At 45.7% G+C, this 13,450-nt stretch overlaps 1 protein-coding gene across 5 annotated transcripts in view; it reads left to right on the top strand.

Moving 5' to 3' along the window:
• Nucleotides 1–13,450, top strand: part of LOC112257633 (neurofibromin) — a 72,388-nt gene that overhangs the window by 5,595 nt on the left and 53,343 nt on the right. For all 5 annotated transcript variants that reach the window (XM_024431356.2, XM_024431358.2, XM_024431359.2 and 2 more), the window contains exons 2-7: nt 2,250–2,393; nt 2,492–2,575; nt 10,391–10,581; nt 11,580–11,686; nt 11,847–11,914; nt 12,596–12,671. In XM_024431356.2, the coding sequence (XP_024287124.1) occupies nt 2,250–2,393; nt 2,492–2,575; nt 10,391–10,581; nt 11,580–11,686; nt 11,847–11,914; nt 12,596–12,671 (670 nt within the window). The remainder of the gene's footprint in view (nt 1–2,249; nt 2,394–2,491; nt 2,576–10,390; nt 10,582–11,579; nt 11,687–11,846; nt 11,915–12,595; nt 12,672–13,450) is intronic.

The raw sequence follows: 13,450 nt of genomic DNA on the forward strand, positions 1-13,450 counted from the left end.
CAGAGATTCAGTTGAAGTTGTGCCCCCTTATCCGTTAGCTAACTGTTCTGGCTTGGCAGGCCAAGTGGCTGGGTGTGGCTCATTGCACTTTGATGAAGTTTTCATGGAGATTAGGCCTAATTTAAATCCACTTTTGACTGTTAAGCCTATTGATAGTGCCACTGAAACTTACTCATTAAAAAGGATTGTGTATGTTGGCTTCTGGTGGGATTGGGACTGCTTTTAGTCAGAATCAGTTTTGAGATTAGCAGCTCAACCTCTGATATTATAGGTTCGGCTATATCACCTTTCTTCGAGCTTGACCCATTGAGGTCAAAGCAGAGCATTATAGATTATTACCCTACAAATAATCTAACCCTCACTAGAGTTCATTCAGACTATCCTTTTCAAAATCCAGTGAAAGGTGGGCTACTTCCGCCGTGCCACATCCAAGGATATTGTAGTGTGTTTTTGAATAGGAATTGAATAGGATTCCATTTATTTCCCCCATTTGTGTAAACAACATTAAACCCTATCATTTATTCGAACAGTGTCTTAAACTAGTGCTTGAATGTATTGTGCTTGAGCTTGTGAAACCTTTTACCTTTTCATTGATAATGTGACGTTGATCCCTGATGCTGCTTACAAGCCCTGAGAGAGAAGCTCAGCCACGTGAAGAAGAGCCATGCTTCTTTTAGATGGAATCTTGGATGTTAGCTCATAAATATCTCCATGATTCACAACAATCCCAACCTCCATTTTTTTTTCTGTGCTCGCCTAAATGCTGTTTTTATGTTGGCACTCAGCAAAAACTGAATTACTTAGGCGTTTGTGTCTTCTGGTGGTACGTCAGCAAGAAAAGTGTACTCCTCTCTCCCCTCTTTATGTGCAGTGCCCTGTTGGCTAGTGCCAAAGCACTCCTAAGGAAAGGGATTGAACATAGAGGAATTGAAGACCGTGCCAGTGAAACAAAGTGGCCCTGTGTCTGTTTGCCTGGTCTGAATATGGATGTCAACCAGCATATCTGCATGCAGGTTTCTGTGTGTGTGTTTGCAGGGAAGATGCTCAAGTCTCAGGACTCTCATTTCCGTCCCCTCACACAGACGCATGTCTCTAATCCAGGAGAGGAGCAGCCCCTCCCTGGCCTGTGCTGGGGGTCAGGGTGTTAGGTCATCCTCTTGCTGTAGGGGGAGGAACCTCTTCAGGACCTGTCGGATGGTTGGGACTGAGAGTGTGTCAACCTCAAAGATCGCCAAATCTTTATATGTTTAGCTTATAAAAAGCCATAGGCTATACAAAACTGTCAAGTTGGACTTCCTCTGCACTTTGCAGACCTAAGTACATTTGTTTGTATTAGTTGTCCTACTTGTAAACTTGTGTGTCTGTGTGTGTGTCTGGTCGTGCATGCGCACGTGCGTACAACTGTAGCCCAAAAGGTAGAGACGGAACGTAATGCATGGAGTATAGTCCATAGCGTGTGTCTGTGAGCCCAGCTCAGCACATCCACCCCCTGTGTGTGTAGGACTATATAATCAGGGAGGGGCCACCCTCCAGGCTTCCCCAGTGCTCTACACTCCTCTCTATCCCATAAGTCTCTTCTGCTGTCCGGTCTGATGAGGGAAGGGAGCGTCTTGTCCTGCTAGCTCTATAATAGCCCATGACTCTGTACTGCTGTCCCTCACCAAATGGGAAAATTCTTCCAAGAAGTGGGAGAGTCGGGTTGCTTTGAGTGTTTGTGTTTTTTAATGGTGTTTGGGTGTCACATGGAGCTGTGATTTGCTGTTATTAGGCTAGATGGAGCGGAGCCTAGGCAAGGCTGGGTCAGCCTGGGGCCTCAGACCAGCTGATGCACTGTCATCCTGTCTGAGCTGGAGTCGGAGGCAGAGGAGAGCCCAGCCAGCCAGGCTCTCTCAGACACATCCACTGAATGTAGTGTAGCCTACTATACAGTACATCCCCTGCTCAGGATGCAGAGGAGGCTTCACTAGAGGCAGACATGTTGGTCTCTAGAGAAAGAGACTGAGATCACTGCTCAAGGAGCGCTGCTAACCAAATGTATTGTTATTCAGTCATGCAAACCTAGAATAGGCTATCTCCTTGAAAACATAGTGATGGACTTATTGACAGGGAATGTATACAGAAGGCTATTCCTGTACTCGATGCTCTTGACAGTATGTTAGGGTTATTTGTATTGGACACGAAGCAAAGTTACCAACTTCGATTCATGTAACAACACCAACAGCCTTACTCTCCCTTTTTCCCCTCTATAGCTTCCAGTCAAAGTGGGCCAACAGAACACTCACACCAAAGTCAGCACAGAGCACAACAAGGACTGTCTGATACACATCTCCAAGTACAAGTTCTCACTGGTCATCAGTGGCCTCACGAACATCCTGAAGAATGTGAACAACATGGTGAGTGTGTGTGCTGTATGTGCAAACAATGTCAGTTGAAGCCTATGGAGCCAGGTACAGTGTTGGAGATGTCTCAACCATGTCTCTCTCTCCCCTAGCGAATATTTGGGGAGGCTGCGGAGAAGAACCTGTATCTCTCTCAGCTCATCATCCTGGACACACTGGAGAAGTGCCTTGCTGGGGTGAGGATCATTCCCCATCAAAAACGGAAATGATGGATGCATGTCGCTTTTATATCTCTGACTCTCTTCCTCGCTCACTCTCCTTCGTTCTCCTCTCCTCCCTCTGTTTTTTCCCTGGTTTGTGTCTTTCTCCCTGCAAGCTCTCCTAATGCAGCGTTCTGGTTTTTATCAGCAGATCTCCATTAGATATCAGCATAACACAATAGGATGTGGTGGGCTGTCTATGGTCAAGATGTTTTGTCTCAGTGGGGACAGTGGCCTTTGCTCTGGACTGGATCTGAGCCCTTTCCCCTCCCCACACATGAACTGTGTGTTTGAGTCCTGTCTCTTTCTTTCAGTCTTGGGGAACTCTGTTAGTAGCCAGTAGTCCCCTGGCTCCCTTCTCTCCTCTCCTTAGTAAAGATGTGCTCACTGAAGATTGCTTTTCCAGGTGCTTGCTCATCTTGACTTTGCATTCTGAGCCTCCGATGGGATTGCCCCGAGTTTCCGGACATTTGTATTCATTTTTTTTACTACGAGCTTGTGGATGAAGGACAGCTGTTAGGTTCTTCAAGTCATCCTTTTTCTTGACATTTGAATAATTTTTTCTAACTATTTTTGCCTCGTTGATGTCCTCTTTCAGTAGCCCATGTCCCTGCAAGTTCATTTAAAATTGACATATTACACCCGTACTAGTAATCAGAAAATCTCTTTTCAATTAAATATTTCACTTAATGATCCACCACTGTCCCCAAGTAGAGCCCTCTCTTTCCCAACTCCCCCAACAGTGTGCTGGTGTAATGACAGGTCCCAGGCCTGCAGTAGAGCGCTCTCTGTCCCCAGTTCCTCCACAGTGTACAGGAGTAATGACAGGTCCCAGGCCTGCAGTGCAGCAGGTCCAAATCCAGCAGGTAGAATCATTAGTCTGGACAGCTCTGTCCAGAGCCATTATCTCAGCTAGATTTACAAATCAAATCAAATCAAATTTATTTATATAGCCCTTCGTACATCAGCTGATATCTCAAAGTGCTGTACAGAAACCCAGCCTAAAACCCCAAACAGCAAGCAATGCAGGTGTAGAAGCACGGTGGCTAGGAAAAACTCCCTAGAAAGGCCAAAACCTAGGAAGAAACCTAGAGAGGAACCAGGCTATGTGGGGTGGCCAGTCCTCTTCTGGCTGTGCCGGGTGGAGATTATAACAGAACATGGCCAAGATGTTCAAATGTTCATAAATGACCAGCATGGTCGAATAATAATAAGGCAGAACAGTTGAAACTGGAGCAGCAGCACGGCCAGGTGGACTGGGGACAGCAAGGAGTCATCATGTCAGGTAGTCCTGGGGCATGGTCCTAGGGCTCAGGTCCTCCGAGAGAGAGAAAGAAAGAGAGAAGGAGAGAATTAGAGAAAGCATACTTAAATTCACACAGGACACCGAATAGGACAGGAGAAGTACTCCAGATATAACAAACTGACCCTAGCCCCCCGACACATAAACTACTGCAGCATAAATACTGGAGGCTGAGACAGGAGGGGTCAGGAGACACTGTGGCCCCATCCTAGGACACCCCCTGACTGGGCCAAACACGAAGGATATAACCCCACCCACTTTGCCAAAGCACAGCCCCCACACCACTAGAGGGATATCTTCAACCACCAACTTACCATCCTGAGACAAGGCTGAGTATAGCCCACAAAGATCTCCGCCATGGCACAACCCAAGGGGGGGTGCCAACCCAGACAGGATGACCACATCAGTGAATCAACCCACTCAGGTGACGCACCCCTTCCAGGGACGGCTTGAGAGAGCCCCAGTAAGCCAGTGACTCAGCCCCTGTAATAGGGTTAGAGGCAGAGAATCCCAGTGGAAAGAGGGGAACCGGCCAGGCAGAGACAGCAAGGGCAGTTCGTTGCTCCAGAGCCTTTCCGTTCACCTTCCCACTCCTGGGCCAGACTACACTCAATCATTTGACCCACTGAAGAGATGAGTCTTCAGTAAGGACTTAAAGGTTGAGACCGAGTTTGCGTCTCTGACATGGGTAGGCAGACCGTTCCATAAAAATGGAGCTCTATAGGAGAAAGCCCTGCCTCCAGCTGTTTGCTTAGAAATTCTAGGGACAATTAGGAGGCCTGCGTCTTGTGACCGTAGCGTACGTGTAGGTATGTACGGCAGGACCAAATCAGAGAGATAGGTAGGAGCAAGCCTATGTAATGCTTTGTAGGTTAGCAGTAAAACCTTGAAATCAGCCCTTGCTTTGACAGGAAGCCAGTGTAGAGGCTAGCACTGGAGTAATATGATAAATTTTTTGGTTCTAGTCAGGATTCTAGCAGCCGTATTTAGCACCAACTGAAGTTTATTTAGTGCTTTATCCGGGTAGCCGGAAAGTAGAGCATTGCAGTAGTCTAACCTAGAAGTGACAAAAGCATGGATTAATTTTTCTGCATCATTTTTGGACAGAAAGTTTCTGATTTTTGCAATGTTACGTAGATGGAAAAAAGCTGTCCTTGAAATGGTCTTGATATGTTCTTCAAAAGAGAGATCAGGGTCCAGAGTAACGCCGAGGTCCTTCACAGTTTTATTTGAGACGACTGTACAACCATTAAGATTAATTGTCAGATTCAACAGAAGATCTCTTTGTTTCTTGGGACCTAGAACAAGCATCTCTGTTTTGTCCGAGTTTAAAAGTAGAAAGTCTGCAGCCATCCACTTCCTTATGTCTGAAACACATGCTTCTAGCAAGGGCAATTTTGGGGCTTCACCATGTTTCATTGAAATGTACAGCTGTGTGTCATCCGCATAGCAGTGAAAGTTAACATTATGTTTTCGAATAACATCCCCAAGAGGTAAAATATATAGTGAAAACAATAGTGGTCCTAAAACGGAACCTTGAGGAACACCGAAATTTACAGTTGATTTGTCAGAGGACAAACCATTCACAGAGACAAACTGATATCTTTCCGACAGATAAGATCTAAACCAGGCCAGAACTTGTCCGTGTAGACCAATTTGGGTTTCCAATCTCTCCAAAAGAATGTGGTGATCGATGGTATCAAAAGCAGCACTAAGGTCTAGGAGCACGAGGACAGATGCAGAGCCTCGGTCCGATGCCATTAAAATGTAATTTACCACCTTCACAAGTGCCGTCTCAGTGCTATGATGGGGTCTAAAACCAGACTGAAGCATTTCGTATACATTGTTTGTCTTCAGGAAGGCAGTAAGTTGCTGCGCAACAGCCTTTTCTAAAAATTTTGAGAGTAATGGAAGATTCGATATAGGCCGATAGTTTTTTATATTTTCTGGGTCAAGGTTTGGCTTTTTCAAGAGAGGCTTTATTACTGCCACTTTTAGTGAGTTTGGTACACATCCGGTGGATAGAGAGCCGTTTATTATGTTCAACATAGGAGGGCCAAGCACAGGAAACAGCTCTTTCAGTAGTTTAGTTGGAATAGGGTCCAGTATGCAGCTTGAAGGTTTAGAGGCCATTATTATTTTCATCATTGTGTCAAGAGATATAGTACTAAAACACTTGAGTGTCTCTCTTGATCCTAGGTCCTGGGAGAGTTGGTCAGACTCAGGACAACTGAGCTTTGAAAGAATACGCAGATTTAAAGAGGAGTCCGTCATTTGCTTTCTAATAATCATAATCTTTTCCTCAAAGAAGTTCATGAATTTATCACTGCTAAAGTGAAAGTCATTCTCTCTTGGGGAATGCTGCTTTTTAGTTAGCTTTGCAACAGTATCAAAAAGGAATTTCGGATTGTTCTTAGTTTCCTCAATTAAGTTAGAAAAATAGGATGATCGAGCAGCAGTAAGGGCTCTTCGGTACTGCACGGTACTGTCTTTCCAAGCTAGTCAGAAGACTTCCAGTTTGGTGTGGCGCCATTTCCGTTCCAATTTTCTGGAAGCTTGCTTCAGAGCTCGGGTATTTTCTGTGTACCAGGGAGCTAGTTTCTTATGAGGAATGTTTTTAGTTTTTAGGGGTGCAACGGCATCTAGGGTATTGCGCAAGGTTAAATTGAGTTCCTCAGTTAGGTGGTTAACGGATTTTTCAAATCAAAATAAAATTTTATTTGTCACATACACATGGTTAGCAGATGTTAGTGCGAGTGTAGCGAAATGCTTGTGCTTCTAGTTCCGACAATGCAGTAATAACCAACAAGTAATCTAGCTAACAATTCCAAAACTACTACCTTATAGACACAAGTGTAAGGGGATAAAGAATATGTACATAAGATATGAATGAGTGATGGTACAGAGCGGCATAGGCAAGATACAGTAGATGGTATTGAGTGCAGTATATACATATGAGATGAGTATGTAAACAAAGTGGCATAGTTAAAGTGGCTAGTGATACATGTATTACATAAGGATGCAGTAGATGATATAGAGTACAGTGTATACATATGAGACGAATGATGTAGGGTATGTAAACATTATATTAGGTAACATTGTTTAAAGTGGCTAGTGATATATTTTACATTTCCCATCAATTCCCATTATTAAAGTGGCTGGAGTTGAGTCAGTGTGTTGGCAGTAGCCACTCAATGTTAGTGGTGGCTGTTTAACAGTCTGATGGCCTTGAGATAGAAGCTGTTTTTCAGTCTCTCGGTCCCAGCTTTGATGCACCTGTACTGACCTCGCCTTCTGGATGATAGTGGGGTGAACAGGCAGTGGCTTGGGTGGTTGTTGTCCTTGATGATCTTTATGGCCTTCCTGTGACATCGGGTGGTGTAGGTGTCCTGGAGGGCAGGTAGTTTGCCCCCGGTGATGCGTTGTGCAGACCTCACTACCCTCTGGAGAGCCTTACGATTGTGGGCGGAGCAGTTGCCGTACCAGGCGGTGATCCAGCCCGACAGGATGCTCTCGATTGTGCATCTGTAGAAGTTTGTGAGTGCTTTTGGTGACAAGCCGAATTTCTTCAGCCTCCTGAGGTTGAAGAGGCGCTGCTTCGCCTTCTTCACGATGCTGTCTGTGTGGGTGGACCAATTCAGTTTGTCTGTGATGTGTACGCCGAGGAACTTAAAACTTACTACCCTCTCCACTACTGTTCCATCGATGTGGATAGGGGGGTGTTCCCTCTGCTGTTTCCTGAAGTCCACAATCATCTCCTTAGTTTTGTTGACGTTGAGTGTGAGGTTATTTTCCTGACACCACACTCCGAGGGTCCTCACCTCCTCCCTGTAGGCCGTCTCGTCGTTGTTGGTAATCAAGCCTACCACTGTTGTGTCGTCCGCAAACATGATGATTGAGTTGGAGGCGTGCGTGGCCACGCAGTCGTGGGTGAACAGGGAGTACAGGAGAGTGCTCAGAACGCACCCTTGTGGGGCCCCAGTGTTGAGGATCAGCGGGGTGGAGATGTTGTTGCCTACCCTCACCACCTGGGGGCGGCCCGTCAGGAAGTCCAGTACCCAGTTGCACAGGGCGGGGTCGAGACCCAGGGTCTCGAGCTTGATGACGAGCTTGGAGGGCACTATGGTGTTAAATGCCGAGCTGTAGTCGATGAACAGCATTCTCACATAGGTATTCCTCTTGTCCAGATGGGTTAGGGCAGTGTGCAGTGTGGTTGAGATTGCATCGTCTGTGGACCTATTTGGGCGGTAAGCAAATTGGAGTGGGTCTAGGGTGTCAGGTAGGGTGGAGGTGATATGGTCCTTGACTAGTCTCTCAAAGCACTTCATGATGACAGAAGTGAGTGCTACGGGGCGGTAGTCGTTTAGCTCAGTTACCTTAGCTTTCTTGGGAACAGGAACAATGGTGGCCCTCTTGAAGCATGTGGGAACAAAAGACTGGGATAGGGATTGATTGAATATGTCCATAAACACACCAGCCAGCTGGTCTGCGCATGCTCTGAGGGCGCGGCTGGTGATGCCGTCTGGGCCTGCAGCCTTGCGAGGGTTGACACGTTTAAATGTTTTCCTCACGTCGGCTGCAGTGAAGGAGAGTCCGCATGTTTTAGTTGCGGGCAGTGTCAGTGGCACTGTATTGTCCTCAAAGCGGGCAAAAAAGTTATTTAGTCTGCCTGGGAGCAAGACATCCTGGTCTGTGACGGTGCTGGTTTTCTTTTTGTAATCCGTGATTGACTGTAGACCCTGCCACATACCTCTTGTGTCTGAGCTGTTGAATTGAGATTCTACTTTGTCTCTATACTGACGCTTTGCTTGTTTGATTGCCTTGCGGAGGGAATAGTTACACTGTTTGTATTCGGTCATGTTTCCAGTCACCTTGCCCTGATTAAAAGCAGTGGTTCGCGCTTTCAGTTTCACGCGAATGCTGCCATCAATCCACGGTTTCTGGTTTGGGAATGTTTTAATCGTTGCTATGGGAACGACATCTTCAACGCACGTTCTAATGAACTCGCACACCGAATCAGCGTATTCGTCAATGTTGTCTGACGCAATACGGAACATATCCCAGTCCACGTGATGGAAGCAGTCTTGGAGTGTGGAATCAGATTGGTCGGACCAGTGTTGAACAGACCTCAGCGCGGGAGCTTCTTGTTTTAGTTTCTGTCTGTAGGCAGGGATCAACAAAATGGAGTCCTGGTGTCCTTGGGTAGACAGAGGGAATCTGGAAGGACATCAAGGAATCTTTGTGTTGTCTGTGAATTTATAGCACGACTTTTGATGTTCCTTGGTTGGGGTCTGAGCAGATTATTTGTTGCAATTGCAAACGTAATAAAATGGTGGTCCTATAGTCCAGGATTATGAGGAAAAACATTAAGATCCACAACATTTATTCCATGGGACAAAACTAGGTCCAGCGTATGACTGTGACAGTGAGTGGGTCCAGAGACATGTTGGACAAAACCCACTGAGTCGATGATGGCTCCGAAAGCCTTTTGGAGTGGGTCTGTGGACTTTTCCATGTGAATATTAAAGTCACCAAAGATTAGAATATTATCTGCTATGACTACAAGGTCCGATAGGAATTCAGGGAACTCAGTGAGGAACGCTGTATATGGCCCAGGAGGCCTGTAAACAGTAGCTATAAAAAGTGACTGAGTAGGCTGCATAGATTTCATGACTAGAAGCTCAAAAGACGAAAACGTAATTTGTTTTTTGTAAATTGAAATTTGCTATCGTAAATGTTAGCAACACCTCCGCCTTTGTGAGATGCACGGGGGATATGGTCACTAGTGTAGCCAGGAGGTGAGGCCTCATTTAACACAGTAAATTCATCAGGCTTAAGCCATGTTTCAGTCAGGCCAATCACATCAAGATTATGATCCAGTGATTAGTTCATTGACTATAATTGCCTTTGAAGTAAGGGATCTAACATTAAGTAGCCCTATTTTGAGATGTGAGGTATCATGATCTCTTTCAATAATGACAGGAATGGAGGTGGTCTTTATCCTCGTGAGATTGCTAAGGCGAACACCGCCATGTTTAGTTTTGCCCAACCTAGGTCGAGGCACAGACACTGTCTCAATGGTGATAGCTGAGCTGACTACACTGACTGTGCTAGTGGCACAGTGTATTTACAGCATTGTTTCAAGGCTGTGAGAGACATCAGAATGCACTGTATCTAAAATATGTGATGTGAAGTTGTAGCCTACCGGTTGTGATATCTTCCCTATTGGTAAGGATGTTTTAGACCAAGTATGTTTTCTATCTTGATGAATGAGAGGGAATGTGTGTCTTCAGGGATGCACGCCTTGTGACGGGAGCCTGACTGACCGTTCTCTCTGTGTGGCAGGGTTTTATTCTGGCCTATTCTCTCCTCTCTGGGCTAATCGGGCAGTGAGGACATTGAAAGGTTTTTCTCATGTTTGACCTCTAACCTTTCCTCTAATCCCTCCCTTCCTGGTCTCTCCTTCCTTCCTTCCCTCCATCCCTCAGCAACCGAAGGACTGCATGCGTCTGGATGAGACTATGCTGGTGAAACAGCTGCTGCCAGAGATCTGTCATTTCATCCACACGTACCGCGAGGGCCACCAGCATGCCGCCGAGCTACGTAGCTCCGCCTCCGGGGTCCTCTTCTCCCTCAGCTGCAACAACTTCAATGCCGTGTTCAGCCGCATCTCCACCAGGTGACATTGATCATAAACACCCAGAACTCTAACCCTCAGCCCAAGCTGCTCTGAGAAGCGACAGGCCACAGTAGTAGACCTCCGGCTGTACGTAGAGGAAGGGTTACCTTTAAGTGTACACCAGTTCAGGCCTGTGGTCTTCAGTGAGAGCAAGGAGGAAAAAAGAAGCTGGAGCTATCATCTACCCCCGATAGATAGAGAAATAAATAGAGGGAGAAAGGGAGTCTGTCAGCAGCCTTCATAAAGAGTCTCTTTGTCTGTGTCTTGTGGAGTAATGTTCCACTGTGAAACCAACCCCCAGAAGGAACTGGACCTGGACAAGACATGGAGGCATACTCACATGTGTGTGTGTGTACCTGTGTGTGCACCTGTGTGTGCACCTGTGTGTGTCAGAGCTGAGTGGTTTGGAGTGGGGAGAAAACATCTGTAAATATTAACCACTCAGGTATATTATTTGTTGAAGCTCAAAAAGCACATAATTTGAAAGCACACACCTTCTCCTTGCACTGGTGTACTAGTTGGTTCTGAGGCAGAAGAGAAGAGTGCTGCTCCACTCGTCTGTCAGTTGCAGTCTGCACTTGTTAACCGAGCTGTGTTGTGGTTTTATTGGTCCATGACTGGCAGGCCCAGACTGATGAAGTGGCTGGTTATTAAATCATGAGGACTGAGGAGTTGGTTATGTTATGTGATGTTAAAACAGGGAGAGAGAGTTGACCTCAGCCACTCCCCAGTGTCGCCTCTCGCTCTCTCTTTTTGTCCTCAGCTTTTACCTTGAAAGCATTGCCCATTCATCCAGACTAGCCTATTTGATGTCCTGTTATTACCGATAGTCAAATGAGACCTAGACTTACCATTTGATTACTGTATCTATTGTGATGCTCTACTGCTACTTCTCTACAATTTTGTAATGATGATGTGATTCTATTGAATATGAATATTCGAGGAGATTAAAATAACCATCTTTATTAAATATCCATCTTTGCGGTGTTTCCCCTCAGGTTGCAGGAGCTCACTTTGTGTTCGGAGGACACAGTGGATGTCCATGACATCGAGCTCATCCAGTACATTAATGTGGACTGTGCCAAGCTAAAGAAACTGCTACAAGGTATTTGCATATTCTTATCAGTCTCATTGCTTTATTTTGACCTACAGCCGTCCCATTTGAATTATCCGTTTGATAGAGCCGAAGATGTTCTGTTTCTTTTGAGTTGTGCACCGTTGTTGATGTTCAGTGTGGACTCACTATTGGTTGTCATCTCCTGCAGAGACGGTGTTTAAATTCAAAGCCCTCAAGAAGCCTGCCCAGCTAAGTGTCATCAACAGCTTAGAGAAGGTGATTATCTCTCTCTGTCTGCCTCTGTCTGCCACTCTGCCTCTCTCTCTGTTTCTCTCTCACGCATCTATCTACAGACTCACTTTCTCCACCTAGTGGTCTCTGGTCCTTATCTCCTGTTGCCCTGCTCCTCCTGCTCTAGTGCAGTGTCTGTTGACTTTCTGTTGCCCTGCTCCTCCTGCTCTAGTGCAGTGTCTGTTGCCTTTCTGTTGCCCTGCTCTTCCTGCTCTAGTGCATTGTCTGTTGACGTTCTGTTTCCCTGCTCCTCCTACTCTAGTGCATTGTCTGTTGACTTTCTGTTGCCCTGCTCCTCCTGCTCTAGTGCAGTGTCTGTTGACTTTCTGTGGAGCTGCTCCTCCTGCTCTAGTACAGTGTCTGTTGACTTTGTGGAGCTGCTCCTCCTGCTCTAGTGCAGTGTCTGTTGACTTTCTGTTGCCCTGCTCCTCCTGCTCTAGTGCAGTGTCTGTTGACTTTCTGTGGAGCTGTCCAGGCATCTGGATACACTTCAGTTACACTAACCGTCTGTGGCTCGCCAGAAGCCCCGGTCTTGAAGCTTGACAATACAATCAGGACGGGAAATATTGTTGCAAGTTGGTGTGTTGTTGATAGTCTTCTTTGCGAGTAGAAGATGGGTACAGTGCTTCCCAGGCAGGTGGTGTGACCCCCTTTTCTCCCCCTCAGGCCTTCTGGAACTGGGTGGAGAACTACCCTGATGAGTTCACCATGCTGTACCAGAGGCCACAGACAGACATGGCTGGTGAGGATGCAGTTGCAGTTCTAATGTGATGAATCATACAGTACCTGTCAAAAGTTTGGACACCTACTTATTCAAGGGTTTTTCTTTATTTTTTTCCTATTTTCTACTAGAGGTCGACCGATTATGATTTTTCAACGTCGATACCGATTATTGGAGAACCCAAAAAAAAGACGATACCGATTTAATCGGCCGATTTTTAAAATGTATTTGTTATAATGACAATTACAACAATGCTGAATGAACACTTATTTTAACTTAATACATCAATAAAATAAATTTAGCCTCAAATAAATAATGAAACATGTTCAATTTGGTTTAAATAATGCAAAAACAAAGTGTTGGGGAAGAAAGTAAAAGTGCAATATGTGCCATGTAAGAAAGCTAACGTTTAAGTTCCTTGCTCAGAACATGAGAACATATGAAAGCCGGTGGTTCCTTTTAACACGAGTCTTCAATATTCCCAGGTAAGAAGTTTAGGTTGTAGTTATTATAGGAATTATAGGACTATTTCTCTCTATACCATTTGTATTTAATATACCTTTGACTATTGGATGTTCTTATAGGTACTTTAGTATTGCCAGTTGTAACAGTATAGCTTCCGTCCCACTCCTCCCTCCTACCTGGGCTCGAACCAGTAACACAACAACAACAGCCACCCTCGAAGCAGTGTTACCCATGCAGAGCAAGGGGAACAACTACTCCAAGTCTCAGAGCAAGAGACGTTTGAAACGCTATTAGCACGCACCCCGCTAACTAGCTAGCCATTTCACATCACATCG

The sequence above is a fragment of the Oncorhynchus tshawytscha genome, linkage group LG09 (assembly GCF_018296145.1).
Source record: "Oncorhynchus tshawytscha isolate Ot180627B linkage group LG09, Otsh_v2.0, whole genome shotgun sequence".
Taxonomy (NCBI): Eukaryota; Metazoa; Chordata; class Actinopteri; order Salmoniformes; family Salmonidae; genus Oncorhynchus; species Oncorhynchus tshawytscha.